This window comes from Anastrepha ludens, chromosome 2 (genome assembly GCF_028408465.1).
Source record: "Anastrepha ludens isolate Willacy chromosome 2, idAnaLude1.1, whole genome shotgun sequence".
Taxonomy (NCBI): Eukaryota; Metazoa; Arthropoda; class Insecta; order Diptera; family Tephritidae; genus Anastrepha; species Anastrepha ludens.
This window is the reverse complement of record NC_071498.1, coordinates 75,634,322-75,662,055: the sequence shown is the minus strand read 5'-3', so window position 1 is coordinate 75,662,055 and position 27,734 is coordinate 75,634,322. Positions and strand designations below refer to the sequence as shown.

At 37.1% G+C, this 27,734-nt stretch overlaps 1 protein-coding gene across 1 annotated transcript; it reads left to right on the top strand.

Annotated features, from left to right (window-relative positions):
- The first annotated feature begins 15 nt into the window (after positions 1–15).
- Positions 16–27,458, top strand: LOC128871882 (methanethiol oxidase). Its single transcript, XM_054114015.1, has 6 exons — positions 16–110; positions 5,854–6,017; positions 12,947–13,419; positions 20,474–20,966; positions 24,146–24,271; positions 26,983–27,458. The coding sequence occupies exons 1-6, from the start codon at positions 98–100 to the stop codon at positions 27,178–27,180; spliced, it is 1,467 nt and encodes a 488-aa protein (XP_053969990.1). The 5' UTR covers positions 16–97; the 3' UTR covers positions 27,181–27,458.
- Positions 27,459–27,734: the final 276 nt, after the last annotated feature.

Genomic DNA, 27,734 nt, shown 5'->3' with positions numbered 1-27,734 from the left:
GTATCTATACGCTTATAGTAAGAATTTATGCTTCAAAGCACAGTTGCTTATAGATCTTGGTTGAGTGCGGGCGATTGTGTGTTCATTAAACTAAACTATGGCGGAGAAAGGTTGGTAAACGTTTTTGATAACTGTTCAGAGATCTACATACATACATATATAAAATAAATTAAATCATTTTCCTTTTAGTCGAAGTTACAAAATATAACAAAGTACTGAAGAAATACGCGCATTCGTAGTATACTCGTATATTTGTACATACACACATATGTACATATGTAAATATTGGCGCAAAACTTACCTCTGTGAACGTTAGTGGTGTTTTCTTTCTTTGGAACAATGTTGCATTTATTCCGCCCTGCGCCAGGGCTGTCAAATTTTTCTTTTATTTTCTCGAATTGTTTTAAGCTTCAATTAGTGGTGCCATACTTTAGCTATAACCATAGAAATCAGCTGTTCTCAGAAAACATATGGGAATCGCTGTAAAGGATTACCGTTTGTACCTATTGAATTATGTTGTTTCCCTGTAACCATAAGAGCTGTGAAATATTTGACATTTGTTTTAATATTTGCGTTAAAAATAATAAAATTGAATATTAGAAATGAACGACGAAAAATTAATCGACTTAGTGGAAAATTATCCGTGTCTTTATGCCAAAAAACGTATAGATTTCAAAAAGCCGGAAAAGAAAAAAGCACTTGGAGTAATTTAGTGAACCAAGTGTTATTGTGCCATTGAACTGTTTGATTATTTTGTGTGAAATGGGGAAACTTTCGGGAGCGTTTTGGTAAAGAAATGCGAAGTTTGCAGAATGTTCCTGGAAGTGGTTTTACGACTGGTAGACACTGGGCCCTGTTCGAGTGACTGCAGTTTCTAAGGTCACAGGTAAGCCAATACCCGTAAATTTATTGCATTTTTATTTCATTTACGCCTACTACAACTAAATAGTATTAATTTTCTACAGATTGCAGCAAAGTTTGCCATCATGTTTAACAGAAGGGTCAACGGACTCCGATGCACGTGATTGGTAGTGACTCACTGCGACCCGATGAGAGTTCACCAAAAGATTCGCCAACAGCATCAAAATCTGCAGGACTGTCGACATCCGCCGGGCCTATCAATATCTGAAGTGATAGATAACTAGATGTGAAACTTATTCATTTTGAGAGAGAGCGCGCTCAACTTGGCAGCACTCACACATTATGGGATTTTGAACAGCTGATAGGCGAAATGGCAGACTGCCAGAAGAAACGCGCCAAAAATAATAGACGAAAACAGTTCGTTTTTGCTTAATGGAGAAATGACGTGTTGAAATGTTTATAATTATTTGTCTTAAAATTAATTCAATTGAAATGTAATAATTTGAATTTAAGTGAGTTTGTAGAATCCAAAGCTCGTTATATCCTTTTCGACTTCTACTTTTAATTAGTCTTATGTACCTAATGTAATTTTATTGAAAACTGTGCGTTGGTTTATGTAAATTTGTATATACGTAAATATTCTATGGTTGAAAAGCGTAGGTAAGGGAACTGAATTTGTGTTTGAGATATTTTACAAAAATTAAAGGTAATCTGCTTTAACTTATTCTGTTCGTTGTTTGAGATTTTTTTTTGTTACCCAATTTCTGTGTTATATTAAAAAATCGCAATAAGACATGTTTTTAATTATAATTTATGTTTTTCGCGTTCATTACTTTATCATGATTAAATTACTTTTGTTTTTCAGTTTTAAGTAATTTCATTTACATATAAATTTTTTAATTTTTTGCTTATTTATGTACATATTTCATACTTATTTTTAGTATATGTAGGTGTTTACGAGTGTGGAAACTAAAAATTCCAGACCTTTGGTTCAAAAATACCCAATTCATGTTTCTACCGGTGTGGCAATATTGGAAAATGTTATAAAAAATGCACATTTTTCAGCGCTCTCACGAGAAAAAGAGTTTCACATCTAGTCATCTATGGTGTCAACACCATCACTGTCACACAAGTTGGCGACAATCCTTTTTGTTGAAACAATTAAAACTTTTGGTCCCGCGAGCTTAACGCTCGGAAAAAAGATGTTAGTGCAGACATAATTTGATTTGGAACAAGGAGTTGTTCAACTATTGCCAATAAGAGACCGAAGAGACAAGCATTGGTTCTTCGACGGTGCACGGAAATAGTAATTGCAGCTCTGGCGGAAGACCAGGAATAATTTGTTTTTTCTTAATACCAAATTAAATTTATACATTTTGTTAATTAGCAAGTAGAGATTCATTTCTTCTTTTTTTAATGAGACTGCCGCATAAGTCAGGTGATACTACTGTATAATGAAATACGGCGGCCGTCGTAGCCGAATGGGTTGGTGCGTGACTTCTTCTTCTTAATTGGCGCGATAACCGCTTACGTGATTTTGGCCGAGTTTAACAAAGCGCGCCAGTCGTTTCTCTTTCGTGCTAATCGCCACCAACTGGACACACCAAGTGAAGTTAAGTCCTTCTCCACCTGATCTTTCCAACGCAAACGAGGCCTTCCTCTTCCTCTGCTACCACCAGCTTCTTCTTCTTCTTCTTAATTGGCGCGATAACCGCTTACGCGATTTTGGCCGAGATTAACAAAGCGCGCCAGTCGTTTCTTTCTCGTGCTAACCGGCGCCAATTGGACACTCCAAGTGAAGCCAAGTCCCTCTCCACCTGATCTTTCCAACGCAGAGGAGGCCGCCCTCTTCCTCTGCTACCACCAGCTGGTACCGCATCGAATACTTTCAAAGCCGGAGCGTTTGTATCCATTCGGACGACATGACCCAGCCAACGAAGCCGCTGGATCTTTATTCGCTGCGCTATGTCTATGTCGTCGTAAAGCTCATACAGCTCATCGTTCCATCGTCTACGATATTCGCCGTTGCCAACGTGCAAAGGTCCAAAAATCTTACGCAGAATCTTTCTCTCGAACACTCCAAGCGTCGCTTCATCGGATGTTGTCATCGTCCAAGCTTCTGCGCCATACGTTAGGACGGGCATGATGAGAGTCTTGTGGAGTGCTAGTTTTGGTCTTAACACCTTCTGTAAGCCGCCGAACTTTCTGATAGAATTTTCAGGCGATGTTCCTGTTGGCCAGCATTCAAGCTCCTCGCACTCACGTATTTCGGCCTCTCGTTTCTTCTTTCGGATAATACGTCTCTCTTCCTTTCTTAGCTCTCTGTTGCGGTCATACATGGCTCGCGTTGGTGCGTGATTACCATGCGAAATTCAAAGAGAACGTAGGTTCGATTCTCGGTGAAAGATCGCCCCTCGGCGGGGAATGGCAAATCTCCGAGTATATTGCTGCCATAAAAAAGCTCCTTATAAAAAATATCTGCCATTCATAGTAGACTTGAAACTGTAGGTCCCTCCATTTGTGGAACGACATCACGACGCACACCACAAATATGAGGAGGAGCTCGGCGAAACGGGGTATACTCCCATTATATTATATATTTATATATATATTGTATATATATATATATATATATATATATATATTATGTATAAACATTCTATATATGTATATGTCACTCTAAAAATCTGTTTTTTAATCAAAAAATACGAAATAATTAAAATAATAATATGATTCTAGTACAGGCGATAGCCATTGATGTTGTGAACAACATATTAAAATTTCAGACGATTCGGTGGAATAGTTTTTTTTTTGACAATGAGGCCGAAAAAAACGCTTCGAGATAAATGAGTTTAAAGTTTAAGGTACAGGAGCGCGCGGACTGCTCTCTACCTAGTTAAGGAGTTAAGTTAAGTTGCCTTAAGTTGCTCTGGTATGGAATGTACTGTAAATTAAATAAAGTGAAATATAACAACTAAAGGACTTTCACTGTAATTTATTCAATATCTTCTTGAAAGGCTTTTTCCCCTTCGACAACAAAGTAGTATACTCTGTGGGCCTATGCACTATTCAGGCCCCTGTGTATAAAATTTCGAGCGGATCGCAGTGGCCCCCATTCGAATTACGTTTATTTCTGTATTCTTCTGCATCTTGGTATTGCCGCTTTGCGAGTCGTTTAACGATATAAAATTATGGAAGACTAAGGAAGCTAAGACAACTTTCTCCGCATTCACTGGATTAAACTCCATTGTTGACCTTAGTACTCCCGATCGCGCAGTCAAAATTCCAAATGCGTTTTGAATAACTGTTCCCTTGTTGTGTTAATACCGTTATTAAATTTTTTATGTTATTAAGTTTTTTTTTAGAGAAAACTAGCTTTAACCCGCGGCCCCGCTCGCGTAGGAGTAGTTTTGAGGGATTTAGGATATGTATATTATATAAAAGAATTACAAACTATAATTTCATAGAAAATAATTTTTCATTAATAACCTTAATATTACAATACCCGGCATCCGTTGCTATGCCTCGTTGAATAAAATCAAAACAACTAATCAGAAAAATATTAAGCAAAATTATTTTGATTAATTTTCTATCTCAAATCGTTTTGAACTTTGCATTTGGGTCATAGTTGAACAGCTTATGCGGATTATGAAGTCTAGAGCGTGCTATAAATAGTCGGAAATAGGAAATACTAATATTTTTTAGATTAAATTCAAGCAAATATTCGGTTATTAGTAACGAATGAGAGTGGTGGCGCGGCCTGGGGGCTGTGGGAAGGGAGTTCCATCATAAAAACATACCTATAACCTTCAATGGGAGAAAATATGAATGTATAACATTTTTTACGTCATTTGGTGTTGTCGTTTCGTAGTGATGCGCGGACAACGTACAGACATTCACCTTTATAGTATTGATGTGCAATCTCCAACAAAAGTGTGTGGGATGATTGTTGCATTGGGGGCAAAGGAGTATTGTACCTATACTATAAATGAATATTTAGCATATCAATCTGCTAACAGGACATTAGTAAAAACACTTCTTATAATGCAATGCGCTTCCCGTCGATAGCACTTACAACCTTGTATTGCTCTTGAGTAGGTTGACTTAAATAAACATATAGGCCTTAATGCATCATAAGTGTCCAATATAATATTTCGGACTATGGTTTTTCCGAGTTCGTGCAGTTTGTGGAATGGCATCCCGTGGGCCAAGTATCTGACAAGTATTGTAAATATAGTATAAATTTAGATATAAATATAAAATGTACAAAACTTACAGCAGGGTTATTGGCAGACGCTCTTCAGCATGATTTTTACCCTCATATTTCGTTAGGTACGACGACATTATGTTTATCAACAATAGTCAAACAATTGCCGAGTCATTCTTGTGTGGTGAAACAACTATTCCGTACTTAATTTTTTAATTTTGTGGTATGTTCGTTGATGGTATCAATTTTTTGCCCAATTCACCTTGATAGGATGCACGCGCCACCTCCTTTTTTCAATTTTTTCTTTTAGTGTATAATGCTATTATACGTAAAACATTAAAAAGTATTTCTGCATCATTGTCCATTTATTTTTTTAATGGTTGCTCTTTCTTTGTTATTGTTGTTGTCATTAATTTTACTTCAATATCAGCTGCCACAACCATAAACAGCCAACAAGTGAGAGCGAGCCTTTGCTAAGCTGATTTTAGCTTATCTGTGCGCGCAAGTTCGTAAAAACATTTATATGTAAATTTTATTCTAATATAAATAGATAATTTGTGGAGGTTTTGAATTTTTCTTCGTCCATTTTCATACGAAATGCACAACATGTTCACTGTCGGCATATAATGGGTGACATTTTTTTCAGAAAAGAAAACACTAAAAATATCGTAATTACTCATATCTGTTAACGTGCACATGTAAATGGATTGCTCAATATGTGTGATAATACGCACTTGCATATATTTAGTAGTTTGAAAGCCTTCTCTGATTTTCTTTAATTTTAGTTTGTTGCCATGGGCCCGGTTATGGGAGCCCTATTGATGCTATGAAAACGGGAGTCCGCGAAAAGCTGCTATACACTGTTACTGTGCAACCTAATTTAGATGAGCCTCATGGGGACTATTTATCAACTGTGGATGTTGATCCCGACAGTCCAACTTATTGTCAGGTTTGTAACTTATATTAATTAATATTTTCAAATTCATTTTTCGGTTTAGTTATTGTCCAGTAAAGTTAAAAAGTGATCCATTTATACAAGTACATGTCTCTAAATTTTAAACTGTTTTTGACATGCTTTTTGATTTATATGTTATAAAATTTCTTATTTCAAAAATTTAATTCGCTGGTAATCTCAAAAAGTACCGAGCCGATTTTGATATACCTTTTTTTAAATAAAGCTCCTGTGTTATAGAAACGAGTAGCATACTTATTTTCAAAAGTTTTTTTTCAGGTTCTAGTTTTTGAAAAACTTGAAAAAATGCTAGCACAAGACTTTTCGGTCGGCAAACTTAAGCTAGGGATATTCCAAAGAAATTGTTGTTTTTAAAAATCAGTTTCGTTCACCATCTGTTTCAATACATTTTTTATACGAGTGTTAATCTTTTTTTTGTTTCCTTCTAAAGCGAAAACCGAAAATTCGGGTTTTACATTCCCCAGCAGTGTAGTATAATTATTCTGTGTATATTCGAGACAAGGTTAAAATTTTATTGTGTATTAAAAACTTCATATTGTCTATTGTCTGTCTAATTCAAACGTGGAGTTTCGTTAAAAAAATGTAAATGCTGCTAAATAGGCGTATGCTTTTCCCGGTAAGCGTTCGTTTTTTTTTACTAAATAAGTTCCCTTATGAAAAACGAGTTGAAGCAGTGCTCCTATGTAAAGGGTGGTTAAATTTCAAGGGCCGATGTTGAATGTGGAGTTATTTGAAAGAAAAGGTGTACGTCGATAAGCCAGCAACAATTCAAGAGCTAAATGATGAGCTAATTCGGCACATTAACGGTATAGCACCTCAATTATGCCTCAGCGTCATCGAAAATTTGGACCATCGGATGGAGGTGTGCTGCCGAGATCGTGACCGCCATTTAGCCAATATTTTGTTCAATACGTAATTGAGCCATACCAATATTATCATAATAAAGAGAAATGAGAATAATTTCCCAAAAAAATTGTATTTTATTCAAAATCCACACCGGCCATTAAAACCTAACCACCCTTTATAAGTACTTACCATAAAAGTCCAGAAATGTTAAGAGCATCCGCAGCAAACTATTTGATGAAGTCGGAAACGGTCATAAATAAGTGGGTGCAATGGTATACCGAAATTGAAAAGGTTGACTACATCCCCGAACGAGGTCCAAAAGAAAACGCATCTCCAAAGCAAGATAAGAGAATCATTGATTTATTTTAGACAAAGCCCCAACTAATCGTTACGTGAAGCTGAAATAGTTTTAAGGAAAAGTGGTGTTAATGCATCCAAAGATACGATTGGAAAACGTTAACAATGAACGGAAGTGGGCAAACGTTATATTCATGGATGAATCTTCCTTTTGGACGAATAGTTGCATGCGTCGGCCTTGGTCTACTTCTGATAATCGACAACTTCATCGAACTATTAAGCATCCAATTAAAGTTCATGTTTTGGGCTGGGATGTGTGGAGTGGTGTAGTCTTTTTCCGAGAATCAGATACACGATTTTACGCTTACAGATGAGGAAAAGGAATGAACGTATTGATTATAACAAACAGTTGTGTGTGTGTCTAACAAGTGGAAACTGCTAAATGGGATGAAATGTTGTTGAAAATGTTTTGGCAATAGTTAAGCAAAAACTCGAAGGTAAACAAATAAGGACTTTCAAGTAGTTATCAAAACAGACGGTTTTAACACAAAGTATGACTCAAAGATGTAAACTCATTTATTGCTTATAATAAATATCATAAGCCCATACAAAGTGGTTTGATAGAATCGCATTAGTCAAATAGTTTCTTAGTTATGACGATTACGTTTCTATTAGACATCCCGTATTTATGTACACGTGGACGTCATCACACTTCGTTCGTTTATCCGTAGCCACAATCTACATACATATAAGTTGGCACAAATGAATCACCTTATTGGTGGATGTTATAATTTTGCAAATGGCGTTGCACGTCTATTGTATATAATTATTTAACACTTGCCAACTAGACAGCTGCAGTATACAAACAATTACTTGCTATAATACGCAAGAGAGTAGAATATTTGTGTCAAAATTTTTTTTTTTACCAATAATCAGACGGTGGTGTTGGAATACCGTGAATATCGACAAATTAATCGTATCGCAAAAGGAAACATTCCGGCGCTTAGTTGCTCGACTCAGACGAGACCTTGCTGATTGTTCGGCCGATAATATCGTGATTGTCGCTGCTGATATTGCTGAGAATTAAGAAACATCAACCAGACGACGGGCCACGCAATTAGGCACCACCAGACGGCCTCTACAGCTAATTTTAGTGAAATACTTACACATATCCCTGTACCAACTGCAAACAGTGCATAAGTTGATGCCAGCTGATCGTCAGTCGCGTGTGAATTACTGCCAACCCATCATCAATATAAACAACGAAGAGGGCAATTTTGTGTCGAGAATCATTATGAGCCGTTAGGCGAATTTCCTCTTAAGCGGTCACATCAATAAGCAAAATCTTCGTTTTTGGGGTACTGAAAATCCGTGTGTGATGCAAGAAGAACCATTATTGGTTATTGGGCTGCAGTTATCGGCCACTGTTACTGGCGAAAGCTGTACGGCCATGATAAACGACTTCTTACTGGCGGAATTGGATGAGCGGGGCTTGATGATCATGTGAGTTCAACAAGACGGTGCAACCGCACGTACATCACGGACTATGGATATTGGGAAGGAAACGTTTCCTGATCGCGTAATCCCCCGTTTTGGCGATTTGGCATGACCAGCAAGATTGCCTGATTTAACCAGCCCAGACTTCTTTCTTTGGATCTACTTGAAGTCGCGAACCTGTGTCAACAACCCTCAGACAACCGCAGTTCTTAAGGACCATATTTTAACGGTCCTAATAAAGATTTCCATTATTCATTATAATTTGTTTTTATTTAATAAAGTTATTCAAAAACAAAAATGGATGATTATTTTTGTGCATAAGTATGTATAATATTTATCTGCAAATTAAAAAGTTTTTGTTTATGAATTGTAGTTTGTTTTTGTATAAATATACATATACTGTAGAAATGCTGAATAGAATAAAGAACAACTGCTTGCTTTAATGGATTTGCGGTGCACAGCCGTAAGGAAATTTAAATAAAATAATATTATAAAAGGAGAAATAATTGGCTATCCTCAAATTATTAGCGGCAAGTAAAGGCAGAGTAGAATGGGCAGTTGACCGAAAACGCGCCAAAATCCTGGGAATAAAATGCTATAAACACCTCGAGTTTGGCCTGGAAAAATGCAAAGAGCCCAATCATAAAGTAGTTAATGCAAAAAATAAGAGAGGAGCGCTATTTGCTGCAGAGGTGAAGTAGAGTGCTAACTTCGCATTCTTGATTAAGAATTATTAAAATTTATGATATTACACTATCAGAGGGAGCCACAAACATGAAAAAGCTCCTAATACGTAGCATTAAAGTAGCCTGTTAAGAAGCGTTGAGGAGAAAGCGCTTATCATTTCGATGAGCTCTTATTTATTGGAGGAAGGAAGAGATTGCACAGGACAAAGCCAAATTATCAGCGAGAAGACGGAATACAATGCTTCTTCTTCCTGATTGATGCGATCACCACTTATCCGATTTTGGTCGAGTTTAACAAAACACGCCAATCGTTTCTTTCACGTGCTAACCCGTGCCATTTGGAAATACCTTCTCCACCTTATCTTTTCAACGTAGAGAAAGTCTTCCTCTTCCTCTGCTACCACCAGCTGGTACCGTATCAAATACTTTCAGAGCTGCAGCGTTGTTTTCATTCAGACTTCTCGACCCAGCCAACGTAGCCGCTGGATCTTTATTCGCTGCTTTATGTCTATGACGTCGTAAAGCTCTTACAGCTCATCGTTCCATTGCCTGCGATATTCGCCGTCACCAATGAGCAAAGGTCCAAACGTCTTCCGCAGAATCTTTTTTTTTCAAACATTACAAGGGATGCCTCATCGGATGTTGTCATCGTCCAAATTTCTGCGCCATACGATAGGACGCGCATAATGAGAGACTTATAAAGTGTGAGTTTTGTTCGTCGAGAGAGGACTCAATAGTCTACTTAGTCCAAGGTAGTACTTGTTGGCAAGATAGATTCAACGTTGGATTTCAAGGCTGACATTATCATCGGTGTTAATGTTGGGTCCTAAGTAAACGAATTATTTTGTACCTGTCAACAGTGGCGTGGATGCCGATATGCGAGTGCGCCGACTATTTGTTTGATGATAGGAGGTATTTTTTTATCCTTGTTCACTACCAGACCCATTCTCTTTGCTGTTAGTTCCAGTTTGGTAAAGACGGAACTAACAGCGCGATTGTTAAGGCCAATGATATCAATATCGTCAATTGTAGGCTTTTATAAAAAACTGTGTCTGATCGATTAAGTTTTGCGGCTCGTACGATGCTCTCCAACATAAGGTTAAATAAGTCACACGACAGCGAGTCACCCTGTCTGAAGCCTAGTTAGGTATCAAACGGCAACGTCATTTTGCATTTAGTTTTGCGGGTATAATTCAGACTTTGCGGCATATAGGTAACTTCTTATCGTACTGTCGAATGCCGATAATGAATCTTTTCCAAGACTTGGCGTATTATGAATATCTGGTCGATTTTTCAAGTCTAAAGCCAATCAGTTGGTTGATGGTTGACGCTAGCTAGGACTTTATATGTGATATTTAGAAGACTAATCCTGTAGTATTTGGCACAGATTGCAGTACTGCCCTTCTTGTGCATTGGGCAGAGGACACTTAAATTCCAATCGGCGAGTATGACCCGATTTACACGAGGAGACATCTGGAAGGGAGACACTGGAAATTCTCTTTTCATGTCTCATTCGCGGCCACACGGCAAAATTGTTTTCGGCAACATTTTGACATTTAATGGTTTAGTATCGTCTGGGTCGGATGTATTTTCGCACGCGCTTACATGTAAAGCGGAAAACATTCGTCAACAATTTCTTAAATATATGAATGAAAAATGCAAACTGGTTAAATAATTTGTTGTTTTTTTATTTAAGTATATTTATAAATTGTTGTACTTGAATAAAAAAAATTAAATTAAAAATAGTTCACACATAAATAATTAACTTAAAATTAACTTGAGTATCTAGAAATGGGGTGAAAATTAGAATTCAACATAAACATGCCCCATCATATATTTTAAATTATACCTACTTGCAAAAATAATCGGGCATTTCCCAAGCAGTGTTTGGATGTTTGTCATCTTTGTTATCTTCCGTTTGCTTGAAAACCAACACATAATTCAGAACCTGCTCCCACAAGAGAAGAAAACAAATGAAGCAACTGTCAGAAATTGCTTTAAGATTCGAAATACGAATAAGAAGAGCAAAGCGTGTCGCCAGTACAGGAGACGAATTCCCTTCTCTCTTCCGCGGCCCTCCTTCACCCCCGAACAAAATGTTTCCCTTCCAGATGTCTCCTCGTGTAAATGGGCACTATGTTTTTATCTGACCATATTTTGCATGGCTCCACGCCGCCGTGCTCAGTTGGCAATCCGTCGGCTCCTGCAGCTTCGTTGTTCTTTAGCCGCGTTATCGCTATACTCACCTCGTTATGGTTGGGTGCTGGAATGACAGTCCAGTCAGATTGGGATATCGGGATCTTCACATTCTCTGTGACATGCGCAGTTGTCACTATTTAACAGGTTTGAGAAGTGTTCTCTTTATAATTTAAGTATACTCCTTCTTGTCACTCACCAGATCGCCGTCTTTGTTCTTACAAAAAATCGCCCCGCTCTTGAAACCTTCTGTAAGCCGCTCAACTTTCTGGTAGAATATTGGGGCATTTTTCCTGTGGGCCAGCATCTCAAGCCCCTCACACTCACGTATTTCGGTCTCTCGTTTCTTCATTCTGATAATACGTCGGCAGCATAATTTCTTTCTGCGGCAGCATGACATTCCTTGTCGTACCAATTGTTTTTTCGGACTCGCCGAAATCCGATTTCTTCTTCAGCGGCGTAACGTAGAGAACGAGAAATGTTGCTCCATTGCTCGTCCACGCTGGATTGTTGGGTAGTACTCTTCGAGAACAGCTTCGATTGCAGCTTTCCGATGTCGAATATTCTTTGTGTAGTTAGAAGGCCGGAGTGAACGACAGCGCTTGGCAGCGAAGTCTATCTCCTTTCTCTGGTTGACCTACCAGCCATGAAATCATAACAATTATTGGATATGTAACGCTTTACGGCAAAATATAACATTTGCTTGATAATACTTACATATATATTCAAGCGATCATACATTCGTAGAAAATTTGGAAATGCACTTGTAATAAGCAACGTAATTGTTATTACCAGCCTTGAATACAATGAATGTGAGTTTTCATATGAAGGGTTTTTCAATAAGGGCGGGTAGATGTTGAAATGGAATAAAATGGCGTTTGCTGTGTGGCACGTAGCGCCGTCCTGCTGGAACCACATGTCGTCTAGGTCCATATGGTTCAATATGGGCCATAAGAAATTGGAAGGGCCGTCTACCGAAAAAAGGGAGCAATGCGCGCAACGTTTGCGTTAATGAACACTCATTTTGATAATAAAGTTTTATCATTTGAACGTGCTGTTCAATCGTGTAACTTGCCATGATGATTTGGCATAAACAATTGAATAATAAACAAAAGATTTGACAGATGTCACCAAAACGAAATGGCTGCCACAGGGCGCCAAAATCGACCCGCGCCAATTGAAAAACCCTTTATATGTGTATTTAAACCAAATTTCTTTTTTTTGCTTCCCTAATTTTTTCTAATTATATCCGATCAGCTGAAGCCATCGAGGCACTTTTTTAATGTAGGTATTTTGATGTGGATTTTGATCTTAGTTCCAGCTTCAATTTTCGTATTTTATGTAAATAATTAATAATTAACTAAAAAATGTATGTATTCTTAGGTGATCCATAGAACTTTGACCAACCGCATGGGTAATGAATTACATCACTCGGGCTGGAATGCCTGCTCCAGCTGTTATTATATTGATGAGAATGCTAAAGAAATTCCAAAACGTGACAAATTAATATTGCCTTCAATAAATTCCGATTTCATTTATATTTTGGATGTGACAACTGATCCACGTAAGCCCTTTATATCGAAAATTATAGACGGTAACGTACTTAAAAGCCATAATGTTACTGCTCCACACACTACGCATTGTCTGGCTGACGGCAACATCATGATATCTACACTTGGCGATGCTGAGGGTAACGCCAAGGGCGATTTTATTCTATTTGAAGCAAAGAATTTCAACTGCCTAGGGACTTGGACGAAAGGAGATCGAAAAGCGTTATGTGGATATGATTTTTGGTATCAACCATATTTTGATGTCATGGTGTCAACAGAATGGGGCGCTCCAAAAAAATTTAGACGGTATGTTGTTGCTTTTTACATTAAGCTTGATGTTTGCGTACTTAATACATACCATTTTACTCGTATTTAGATACTCACAGTTTTCTTTCAAAGTTAAAATGTGGTAATTTTGAAAAGTAGTATTTTTGCAATTGTAAGCACCTCTTTATGAATTTTTCATTATCGTATTTTGTAACTTTTTGGTTAAGTCAAGTTAAATGGTTGCTCATACAAGAACCCACTTGGAAAAAAAAAAAAATGATGAAATTCATAATGTGCGTGTTATCTAAACCTGCTATATCCACAGGTGTAGCAAAAAAGTGAGAGCCAGATGTCTGAATTTCAGCGAGAGTAGGGAAAAGGGGCTGAGATGATTCCACCTCATCCTCTAAACAAGTGCTGCAGAAAGAACTCGAAGCAATACCAAGTCTCCCCGGTTAGATCCTAATGGACAAGTGCGGTAAGGATACCCACAAAATTCGAAAGTCAGAAGGACCTCGTTACTTTGCAAGTTTGTGCACTATTCTAACGCTCGCTGCATTGACATGAATCCCACCTTTCTAAAAGCAAACAACAGGTTTTCAAATGAACCTCAATCACCTCATTTCGCGGGAAACCGTCTTCCGAGAGCTTCCCGTCTAACTAGCTCGTTCGTCCAGTGGTCCACTATGCAACTCTGACCAGGAATCCAAATGAGCCTAATATCGAAGTACTCGGATGCAGTCGAGAAAGAGACATGTGTTAAAAAATACATTAAGTGGGTAGTTGTGACCAATTGTAAAAATAAAAACAAATACCTGCAATTCGCACGACTTAAAAAGAGCGGAGCGAAAAAGTTTATTGTTACGAACGAGAGAAGAGGAAAAAGAGGAAATTTCATAATTAATAATTAGACATATATTTTTCAAATCTCGAAGGTATTTAAATAATGATAATGATTTGAAACGAAAACGTAAATATAAGAAGACTGTAATCTAACTTTTTGTTTACGAAAACGTTGAAGTCAATCCACTGTAAGTGTTACGATGTTTGTTTAATGGTATTATCAGTTCTCGTAATGTTCTGTTTTATTAGTCTTGACACCGATCCCTATACGGCATAAAAATTATTATGAAAATAAAAATGAACGTTGATAAAAATGATTATCAAAAAGAGATTGAAAGCTAAGGCGAGTGCCAGCAAGCATAACAATAACACATCCATGATTCAATACTAAAATGCTGTGTAAATTTTAACAACTGATTTTGGATGCTACTTAATCGACGCAATTTGGGATTACGAAAAAAGGGTATTAGCCCGTGAAAGGTTAATGACATTCGATTCAGTGGAAGCGAAGCTATTGCGTCATAGTGTCAGTAGGTATGTTTGTGTCATCGGTACAAAAATGTGGTTCGAACAAAAAGTTAATATCAAATTTTGCTTTAAAATCGTTAAAACGGTTAATTGCATTTGGACATGAAAAGGAAACGTTTTGCGTCCGTCGAGGCCATCCAAAAGGCTTGTACCGACGTCCTGAAGGACATTCCGGTCAATGACCTGAAACCCTCTTTCGAAAAGCTTTTAGATAGCGCACAGTGTATCGAGATCAGAGCGGACTATTATATTTGGAATAAATAAATTCGAACTTATGAGAACAAAGCACCTGTCGTTCCTATTTTAGTTCAGTCCTGTTTATTTTGGACTTCACCTTGTATTTGTGGCTGGTTACCTGGTTATAAAGGTTTAATTTAATAATGTTTCCCAAATTTGCCATGATTTTTTTCCGATTTAGGAAGGATATTAATCCCAAACCCAAAAGCTCGTAGTTTGACAAACAATTGTGATAACCAACCATACAGAATTAAAAAGTGAATAATCTGTAAATACTGCAATTCCTCAGCTAAAAGCATCAAACACATCCCTAGATGACTGTGCACGTTTTATAAATCACAGGAAATTACTAAACAACAAAAAACCTAGAGATCTTCTCTTAAACGACTCTACAGACATTATTCAACTTATAAGCTATTTAAAAAATTGTATCATAATATCCTAAATAAAATTTAACTAATGCCTTACGGTCATATATATATATATATAATTGGCGGGTACACCCTTTTTGGGTGTTTGGCCGAGCTCCTCCTCCTATTTCTGGTGTGCGTCTTGATGTTATTCCCCAAATGGGGGAACCTACAGTTTCAACACGACTCCGAACGGCATATATAATATTTTTATGAGGAGCTTTTTTATGGCAGAAATACACTCGGAGGTTTGCCATTGCCTGCCGAGAGCGACCGCTATTAGAAAAATGTGTTTCTTAATTGTGGTGTTTCACCGAGATTAAAACCTACGTTCTCTCTGTGAATTCCGAATGGTAGTCACGCAACAACCCATTCGGCTACGGCGGCCCGCATAAACTTATTCCAAAATAACCATCTCTCGATCTAGCTTAAGACTTGTTGTTTTTTATAGTTAACTATAAATACAATTGTTAACAAAAGAAAAACTATAAGTTTTCCACAAATTTAAAACTACTGAAAGAGTTTGTTATACCTTAATTACATAAAGCAGAATGGAAAACACAGTATTGTTTGTTAACTTCTTAGTAAAAGTTTTCATTTCTATTTATGTTTGTAGTTTTTTTATTTGGTCTGAAATAAAAAGTAGCTTTTCCAAGAGGATATCACGGATTTATTAAGCTCAAAATGCAGACACAGGGTGAAAGTTAGACATCTCTCATCACCTTTAATTATTGCTTCATGAAAATTTGAATACTTATGATACCTATACATACAAAAAATGCATGTCTACTGCTATATAAGTTCATCTTGAAAATACGTATTTATTTATGAAAAAAAAAAATCAATTTTCAAATTATAAAAATATCATAAAGTTGTAGTCGTAATTCTTTATTTATTTACAAATATTGCATTTTACATTTCAATAATTTATACCATAATTTATTTAAATATACAAATAGATAAAGAAAGAAATAATAAATTTGTGGCAATAACAATGTTGTCTGTCACAGCTCAAAAAATAATTAATAATTAAACTCTGCATTAAGAATATCTCTATAGCGTAAAGCTGAGTATGTAATGCAAGTTAGTCTTTTCCAATTGTGGCCATTAAATATATCTATATTTTACTTCTTCTTCATTTAGTTTCGCTGCGTTTAGGTATTTTGTTCTGATCTCCTTCAGTACCGGACATTTTCCTAAGAAGTGCTGCATATCTTCTTCCTGATTTAAATTGCAGAGGGTGCAAATTTTCTGGGTATTTCCATACGTGATTGCATTAGGCTTTAGTAAACTACATCTTGCTCTGAAAATTGTCAGATAGTCGCATACCTTCATTAATATATGATTCCCCTTTTGAGTTTATAAATGTTTGTAAATTCGCGTCGTGCTTGACTCTGCTTTTTGCCTTGCCATGAGAGATATTTTATTTTCATTTTGGTAAGAAGCTGCACACAGCGATCTTGCCAGTCTGTAGCGGTGATGTTTTCTTCAAACTCCAGACCGAACTCCATTCCCATGTCATTCAGCTGCTTAATCCAAAACACATTTTTAGTGTGTTGCAATTGTATTTATAAATGGTTTCCCATACATACTTCATGTGTAGTCCTAAAGAATAAATGTGGCTATCTTCTAAATTAATTTCTGGTGTTATTGCATAGTTCAGAGTAAACTCGGGTAGTTTGAGGATTCTTTTAATCAAGTACGTTGAAGTTTATTTACTTCATCAAATAAGGCATAATCCCAAACGTGCGCTGCGTAACTTGGTATTGCTCTGCATACCGATTGGAACAGCTTCCATTTTGATTTTAATGAAATAAATGGCTTCGCTAAAAAATCGTTCTATGTGCAATTAATACTTGCTTCTGCTGAAGTATTTCTGGCTTCTAAGTGCTTTCCGCACAAATTTAATTTCTTCACCTTAGTACCACCACTTTTCTGCCTGGGAAAGTCATCCACCTCTTTTAAGGACCATCATCTCCAATTTATTTGGGTTTACTTCCATATTCCATTCCCCGCAGTATTTCTCCAGGTTATTTATCATGGCCTTCGGGTTATCCGCAGGAGTACAATATCATCGGTATAAAGGAGAATACGTATATTCATGCTCTCAACCCAATAGTCGTGCAAATCATTTAGGTATTATGTGAACAATAAAGGGGACAACCATCCTTGTTTCACACCAGTGCAGGTTTCAAAATAGTCGGATACTTCTTTTCCCGTCCAAGCTGCAGATCTAGTATTCTCGTAGATATTTTCTATCAAGTTCGATATCTTGCTAGATACGCTGACGGTCTCCTAGGCACCCTGGCAAACGCCGCCATGAAATCAACAAAATACGTAGACTTTTTGATTTTCATGAAACTTTAAATGTACAACAGACGCAAGATTATAAATGTTATCTACAGTTTAATAGTTTCTTCTAAAGCGGGCTTGGAATTATGTGAGCACGTTGTTTTTTTTTTAACCCAATTTGCAAATCTTGGGTTAATCAATCTCATTAATACCTTTGCGATAGAATTCATAAAATATATTCCCCGTTAGTTACTGGCTGCATTTACATCTCCCTTTTTAAAAATTGGAAAAATTATTGTTTTTTCAAAAATCTCATCGATTCTTCCGGTCTTCCGGCCTTTGCTAACTCCAACAGAAATTCTGGCGAAGCAAACTTTAGGAGTTCATAAGGTATTCTATCTTCCCCTGCCGCTTTATTTATTTTAGCATTTTCAATGATTTTGTCGACTTCCACAAAAGTTATATCTTTATCGAGATCTTTATCTTTACATAGCGCAGCTGCGTAATAAATGTCTCTTGTTAATTGCGGTTGGTTTGGTAAGCTTTTTAGCTGGTTTAGTAAACTGATGTTACCCGTCATGTCGGATCGACTGTTGCAAACCCTTCTGTCACTAAGCAGAGGGGACTGCAGACGGCTGGTTGGACTGATGACGGGCCACTTTCTGTGGGCGAAGCACATGGAAAGGTTGGGCATCTCAGACAGTGTACTCTGTCCAGCTTGTGAAGAGGAGGATGAGACGGCGAACCACTTGCAGTGCGTTTGCCCTGCCTTCGCTCGAATCAGGTTTGAGGTCTTTGGCACTGATGTGTTAAGAAGCGACCATCTTGGCTCCTTGGCACCACAAGATCTACTCAGATTTCTTCGGAGATCAGGAAGTTTTAAAGAAAATTAAAAGGGAATCTAAATGTAGTACAATGAACTTAGTTAATGTCTGAGTGCTGCACTTGCTAGTTGTCCCGACAAAAAAAAACAAGCTTTGAAAATAGTGTTTAAAATCGTTCGCAGTGATATTTGTACCAAATATAAATGAATCCTTCGCTAAAATCTTATATCCTTTGATAAACTCCACCATCTTTTGTTTTAGCAGTTTTGTTGATTCGTTTTTCAATAATATTGATTCTTTGCTTTCTCACATGCGTTTCTATAAAGACGATTTGCCTGTATATATTTTTGATTATCGTCTGCAATGTTATACTTTCTGAAGTCATTCAGATATTTGAAAGAAAAAAACATTTGAAATTGAACCATGCATTTTTAAAAGGCAGGTGACTGTGGCACTGACATTTTTATTACGTTGGCAAGCTTCTCCAGATCCATTATTTATTCTCCATTTTTAAACTTATTTAGATATTGGTTTAGGCTTAACTAATAATTTATCTTATCTTTTTCTTTTAGCAATACTTTCGCCAATAAGTGGATGTTTTCAAATTCATTTATTTTTAATATTAATTTAATTGGCATATGGTCAGACCATAATTTTGATTCAACTTCGAACCTTTCAATGTATTTCAAACCTTCTTGGGAAACTGCAAATATACTTTTATCGTTTACAGAGTTACAAACAGCACTTATGTAAGTCAAATTGCCTTCCTCATCACCAGTTGTTCTGTCATGCAATATAATTAGACCATAGTCCTCACAGAAATCCATAAAATGCTTGCCTTTATTATTTAATACCGCGTCTCTTGAGCTCCTTATTATAGATTATAAAGTTATTGAAGCTTTAAATTATCACAGTTACAGGTTCCACAACGGTTTTCGGGAAATACTGATGAAGATAGTGGGTATCCGCAAAAATATCAAATAGCATAAAATAGCAAAACGTATGTAAATAATACCCTTGTTTTTTTACCGGATTTTATATTTATCTCAGAGCAACGTAGGTGACGTATGAACTCATTGGGGGCAAGTAGATCCTCACGTTATTCGCCAGGAAACTCTACGATACCGTATTTCTCAAATAATAGACATATCTACACGAGGGGAATACATACATAAAAAGAAGACATCCGAATTAGTTTATAACCTTTGTTTTCATTTGGCAAAAAAAATTAATTTACTGATTTAAAAAGTGGACAATCGAAATAAATAATGACAAGACGGCCTAAGTCATCTATAGCAATAGAAAAATGCATAACGCCCCCCCTTATCTGTGAAATAAATAGTGACAAGACGGCTTAAGTTATCTATAGCAATAGAAAAATGCATAACGCCACATATTACATATTCTAAGTAATACTGACGAGCAAATAGACACTAAGGTCAAATATTTATCTAGGAAAGCTGAAAGAAAAAAACGAAGTGAGACTAAAAACTGCTTCAGACAACTTAACTGGCTCCTCGGAAGACAAGTAAACTATGGAAGTATTACAGATAAGCTTAGACCGTTAGACATTGTGACTTTTACATTGAAGAAGTTATATAATATGTAACGCACGTAGTACACATTAATCGATTACTGTCACACACAAACACCTTGATGAGGTTGCTGCCCTAACAGGAAAGCGAAAATAAACGAAGGCCTTAACACAAAATGCCATCGTTTTTTATAGGAAACTGTTCAATGCACTTAATTTATATTTTGTGATTCAATTGTTTGATTTATATGCTTATACATAATGTCACCAGTCCATTTAGGACGGTTGTAAAATAAAAGAAAATCCAAAAAAAATCGTATGCGTTTTGCTTCATTTGTCGGGCTGATCTCGAAAGCAGACACCCACATTTTAAACAGGACGGCAGTATAGTAATTTATATTCTAATTTGTTTACTACATTTTTAGTGGCTGGCGATCTGAAGACTTGGATGATATGAACCAATATGGCTGTCGTCTGAATTTTTATAAATGGTCATCGCATACGTTATATCAAACTATTGATTTGGGTTCAGATGGCACCACTCCGCTTGAAGTTCGTTTTATGCATAATCCAAAGCGTGCGGAAGGATTTGTAGGCGCTTGCTTGTATGCAAACATATTTTATTTTAAAAAGAAGGCGGACTCTGATGAGTTTGTCGCTAAAAAAATTATTGACGTACCTGGAAAACTTATTTCAGTTAATGGTGATGAACCACAATATTTAAATGGTATGCTTTCCGATATACTTCTTTCCTTGGACGATAAATACCTCTATGTGAATTTTTGGCTGCACGGAGATGTGCGCCAGTACGATGTTACTGACCCAGAAAACCCTAAACTAACAGGTCAGTTGTTTTTAGGAGGATCTATTTGCAGTGATTTGGACAATGTGGAAGTAATTGAGGATAAAGAGCTCAAGGTAGGTATTACAGAAGTTGTACAAAATATGTGCAGTCGCATATTATTAGAATTATCTGTTCATTAGAACCATCTGTTTATTAGAATCGAGAATTATGTATACAAAAACGAAAGTGAATATTTTAAAATAAGCAAAGTTGCATTTAAGTGGATTACATAAAGGTTGTTCAATGTTTAATCTCAACACTCTTCTTCTACTTTTTATGAAAGAAATATATGTTTAGCTTTAGAAACGCTTTTTGTCAAAATATCTGCCATGATCTCGGTGGTTGGTACATAAGACAACTTTATCATTACCACTCTTCAGGTTTGGACGAATGAATTTGCTCTTTATGTCTACATGTTTGGTCAGCTCATGTTGTAATTATTGGAGCCATGTCGCTTCTTGAATTGCTGCAGTCAAGGACATGATTTCTGCTTCTGTTGATGAGAGCGCAACTGTTCGTTGCTGGCGGGTAAACGACGAAATAGGACTTTCTTGGTATTGGAATATATAACCTGTGGTGGAATCCCTTTCGTCTAAGTCGTTTCCCCAGTCTGCGTCGCAAAAGCCCGTTAAGTCACTCTCTTCTTTGTCGAAAGTAAGACCATAATGCATTGTACCCTTTAAGTAACGCATTAGACGCTTTATTGCGGTCCAATGTGCTTTACCAGGGTTGGCAGAAATGGACTTAATAAATTTATAGCGAAACATATGTCAGGACGCGTAATTTGCGAAGCAAACAGTAAACACTTAATCGCTTGCATATATGATGCTTTCGCCATCTCTCGTTTTTCGCCTTCGTCAGTCGGACACATATTAGAGCTCAAATTTTGATTTAGATCTATTGGAGTCGACACAGGATTGCAGTCAGCCATGCTAAAACGCTTCAGCATATCCTCAATATATTGTGATTGATCGATTGATATTATGCCTTTCAATTTATTCCTTATTATGCTTATGCCAAGAACAGATGAAACTTCACCAATATTTTTCATCCTCAATCGCGATGACAGTTGCGATTTTTTTTTGTCAAAGCTTTCTGTATTACTTGAGAATAACAATACGTCTTCAACATAAACTGCCACAAACAACAGGTCGTTGCCTGATAATATACACATGGATCCACCTCACTGCGCGTTAAACCAATGCTAATGAGGACTTTGTTGAAGTTATCGTGCCACAATCGGCTTGATTGCTTTAATCCGTATAAGGACTTTTGCAGTTTACACACGCGACCCGAATTATCGTCGAACCCTTCTGGCTGAGTCATATATATTTCGTCTTTCGGCTCGGCGTTAAGAAAAGCAGTACTGCATCCATTTGGTGGATGAACAAATTATGTCTGCCCGATAACGCGAGCAATAAGCGTAAAGAGGTATGACTACAGGGGCAAAAGTTTCTTCGTAGTTTACGCCTTTTTTCTGATAAAGCCCTTTCACCACTAATCTGGCTTTTCATCGGATGAGTTTACCATTAGCGTCAACTTTCGTCCTAAATACCCACATAGATTTGATTGCCTTATGGCCAGGATGTAGCTCTGTCAAACACCATGTTTTATTTTTGCATAGCGAACTTATTTCTTCATTAACGGCATTTCTCCATTCGTCTGCATATGCAATGCTGATTGCTTCTTCAAGAGTTTGAACACTTGCGTTTCCAATCAGGTTTCTCTGCGCATCGTAAACTTTGCAGCACCCGTTTTCAAACACAATTTTGTTGCCGTTTTTTGTCATCTGTCACACCGATAGTAAATTTGTACAAAGCTCTGGCACGTATTCAACACTTTTCAGCACAGCATCAATTTTCGATTTTTCAGTTAACACCGCTATATTTACATCACCTTTGGATTTCACAGAAATGGTTTTATTGCTCGCAATTAAAATATGTTTGTTTTGTACCGGCATTTCTTTCACAATTGTGCGATCTTGCATCAGAATCAACACACCAGTCTATTTCACGAATGTCATTTGAAAAGAGAGATGCGAAAAGTACTTTCTTGTTTTTGTTGGTATTTTTGCCTCTTTTCTTAAATTTATTAGGGCACTGTCTTGCGAAATGGCCCAATTGCTTGCCCGAATGGCACTAAAATTGTTTTGATTTCATTTTTTCTTTCAAGTAGAGTGCGTTTTCCGGACATTTGCTATCAAATTTAACATCTTGTAGCAGACGTGTTTTAATGCTATCGATTGTTAATTTCTTCTTTGAATTTTCTATAAGCTAGTACTAAAGGCGGCCGCCGTAGCCGAATGGGTTGGGGCGTAACTACCATTCGCAATTCACGGAGAGAACGTCGGTTCGAATCTCGGTGAAACACCAAAATTAAGAAAAACATTTTTCTAATAGCGTTCGCCCCTCGGCAGGCAATGGCAAACCTCCGAGTGTATTTCTGCCATGAAAAAGCTCCTCATAAAAATATATGCCGTTCGGAGTCGGCTTGAAACTGTAGATCCCTCCATTTGTGGAACAACATCAAGACGCACACCACAAATAGGAGGAGGAGCTCGGCCAAACACCCAAAAAAAGGATGTACGCGCCAATTATATATATATAGTACTAAAGCACGAAAATCGTCTGGTAACCCTGCTGGAAAAAGCGATGCCGTAAGCTGTTCATCTTGGTTCAGCCCAGCGTTTTGGACTTTTCGCGAAGTCATCATTAAGAAATTTACATACGTATTCCTGTATTTATTCGAAATCGGAGAGCACTAGTTACTTAAGTAATTCTACTTTGCGTGTAATACCAGTGTCCTCATACGGCGCGAGTAGTGCCTTCCATGCCATTTGCGAAAAATTGTTGAATCCAATCATTTCTGCCAATGCACGTTCGTCGTAGTCCTTCTCTTTCTCATTAGGAGTTTGCGGAAGCCCATTTTCGACTACTTTCCAGCAATTTCTAATAACAAGGTACGATATGTCGAAATTTTCGCGACATTTTAATTTTTCCTTGAATATCTAACCACTGAAGGTAAATCCGTACGCAAACACTATTTAGCCACTTTCCTCTTACTGATGTTAACACGATTTCAATTTTATTTGCGGGACAAAGAGCCCATAACCTATTAGAATTATCTGTTTATTTAGAATCGAGAATTATGTATACAAAACGGAAGTGAATATTTTAATATAAACAGAGTGGATTACATAAAGGTTCTTCAATGTTTAATATCAACACCAAGTAAACAATATTATACTTTTCAGGAACGTCCGAAACCTCGCTTCGTCAAAGGAAAACGATTAGAAGGGGGTCCACAAATGATGCAACTTTCTTTGGATGGCAAAAGGTTATATATTTCATCGTCGCTGTATTCTCCGTGGGATAAGATGGTAATTATTTAATGTATTGCATATTCACATATGTATCCTTTTTTAAGTCGCTTAACCTAAGCTTCGCCACCTTTGTGTATATACTGCTTGAGTTCTGCGTTAAATAACAAGATGCCGTTGACCGGACTCCATCGCAAAACTGAAACTGAGGCATTGGATAGATCAATAGTGCATTCCGTAGCCGATAAGCTGATTTCGATGATTCGAATCAACACTGCGTCATTATTAGAATTTGACTTTCGCAACTTAAAACCTCCAGTTGTGAATATGGGGTCGATAGTGGTTGCTAAATTGATAGCACCTTCAAAATAACTGGCGAGAAAATCATCCACGTATACTGGCGAAATAATGGATTTTCGCGTTTAGACACCCATATTGCTTGGTTAATTTTGTAGAAATTGTCGTACGCAAACTGCTGAATTGCACTTATCGCATTATGATGACTGCGTGTCATGCCATATATGACAGTAGAAATTCGGGAAGCACTTACCTCCTCTCATGGAGATTCACGACAAAGTGTAAGCTTAAAGTCTCTATCTTGTGGTGCCACGAGAATCTGGCCCCACATTCGCTGTGATAGCGATTACATATCGTGAAAAACAAATCTTGAATGAGGATTCAATGAGACGCAAGTCGTTAAGAGGGAGCCCATTCACAGTACAGTCTGTCTAATGGAAGCGTGACCCACAAAATTTAAACTTAGAGTTTCGTTATAAAAAAATGTAAATGCTCCTAAATAGGTGTATTATTTTCGCAGTGCGCAAATGCGGCATCCACTTTGAAGTGAGCTTTGCAATATAAAGCCAGCCAACATGTTTTTTTGATCTCTTTACGATGTCAGCTTACTTAAGCAAATTAACTTTTCGATCATTCAAAACGATTTTGTGGATTTTTTTGATGTTTTCTGGTGACGCCGCCTCTTTTGGACGTCCACTGCCTTGTGCATCATCGGTGTCTCTACGACTTAGCTTGAAGTCAGCAAACCATCGTTTTATTGTTGTTTCTGATGGAGCGGAATCCCCATAACACTTTTCACACCATTGCTTCGCTTGAAAGTTATTATTTTCCATCAGGAAGCAGTGTAAAATTAAAACATTTGGTTGGTAGCCATAATTATGATGGCAGCAGTTTGGATATATTGTCTGGCATAGCCACAGAAGAATTTCTCCCTTGTAGATGTCGGATGGCATAAGTTGGTGGGATTTGTGGCGGCAAAAAATAGTATGATGTCTGTGGTGGCACTAACGACAGTTACCGAAGGAGTCAAGCTTTAATGTGTACTCGGATCGCAAATAGTTCAAGCATAAAATCAAGTACTGTATAGCTTTAAAACGTGGCTCGGTTTCAAAGGTAGCATCGCCGGACAATGCATAACACTGAGTGGTTCTTGGCAGTGTTGACAGTTCCCATCACCAATCATGGCGATGTTGGACTTTAGGGGAACGAGGTATGGTCTTCTGTTTTGATGAAGAATGCGACACTTCATTACCGTACTACCTGCCAATTCTGTCGAAAGGCAGTGCGATTGTTTTTCTAAAAACGCTAGCAAGTCATTTAAAGGTGATAGGTCGGTGGGAAAGCTATGCATGCATCATTCACGTTATGTGCGAAGGGAGAGAGTTCAGAAACCTAAATGGCGACGATAAAGGCATCCCACTTGTCGACAGGTAACTTCATTAACGGTAACGCTCGCGAGGATTAATTTACCACATCAACGACACCCAATAATACCCTGGACATATCCTCAGTCAGTGATTTCATGTGCAGAAATCTACCAACATGGATCTCTGCTAATTGCTTAGAGTTGGCATACTAATTTTCATCGCCTTTAATACTTAATTATATTAATCTGAATATAACCCTCCTCCTAAGAGAACAGACTCTGTCTTAACAGCTTGGCGCAGTTTTCCTAGTTTGTATGCCACCCGCAAATCCCACTAATTAACCAAAGCCGCAAATGCATACTTGAATGCAAACTATTTACGGGGGGAGCCATCAAATGATAGTATGCACACTGCTCTAATTTTAATTTCATCAGCGAAACTTTGCGCTAAGTGTTGGCGGGCAGAGATTCCCACTAGAATGCCTTTCTTACTTAATTCAGCGTTGCGCATAGAAGGAACTTCAGTGGGGTCTCACCACACCACACAAAATACAGGGCAACAGATTTTAAGTGCTGATTAATTTGGGGACATTGAGTTTACCAGCTTTCGCCTTCTTGTTTATACGAGTATAACCGCAAAATAGCGGCCGCATGGAACTTTCGTAGACTATTTTCTGACATGTTCCATGATCTAAGAATACATCCGCAATTATTCGGAGAATCAGGACCGATTCAATGAGAAATGTGTGAAAATGCGCTAATTAAGCTAAAGTTTAATAAAAATATGTTTAATAAAAAAACGCTAGTTCAGCTTAATGGCATATCCAGTTTATTCAAAATCCAAGTTAAGAAGAAGAAAATTTATAGGATGACTCCAATGGAGAGAGAGAAAATGGGATTCAATTTTCGAATGAGATTCAATGTTCTATACAAGTGAAATGGTTTTTTCGTGTTGGTAATTTCTGCTTACTTAGCATATAAGTTTACATAATCGTTCAAACATACACGTATACGTCAGTGAATGTTTTATTTAAAACAAGATTATCAAAAACTTACTATGAGTTACAATAAGATACTAATACCAATATATGTTTTTTCTTTTATATAGTTTTACCCGAAAATGGTTGAAAAAGGCGGCCACATTATACTAATTGACGTTGACGTTGTTAATGGAGGTTTAAAACTCAATGAGGACTTCCTTGTTGACTTTGGTAAGGAGCCGTTTGGGCCAACACTTCCTCATGAAATGCGTTACCCGGGCGGCGATTGTACTTCTGACATTTGGTTGGCTAAGGAAGACAAATAACATTTAAAAACTGCATGAACCAATGTACATACATACTGAGATTTGAATTAGACGAATACCAATTGAAAGAATAGTTGCATTGAATAGTTGAATTGTAACAAATTGAAAAAAAGAAAAAACTATAACCTACACAATGTATACAAACAAATAAAATTTTGATATATTCGTAAAGAAAAGCATATTTATTCAATAATGGAACAGGCACAGGCCAATAGTAGTAGTAGTATTTGTGGCAAATAAAAGTAAAATATACAAAATTTGAAATTTACTTATTGTAATATTAAGAAAAAAATAAATCTTTACAATAATTTAACTACAATGGCATGATTTTTCGTACAAAACATTTATTCGGTTTATGGTTTTTAAAACCAGTTAAACTCTTTTATTAAGTAATCTCGGTATCTAAAGGCATATTTAATAAAACGCTAAAGTTTATCCCAATATTCATTTTCCCCATTGAGAATCTCAATCAGTTGTGAATCATTTAAGGGAAATTTTCCGAAAAAGACTTTTCTGAATTCTCAGCGTGCCAAGAAATGTACTATGTTTTCAAG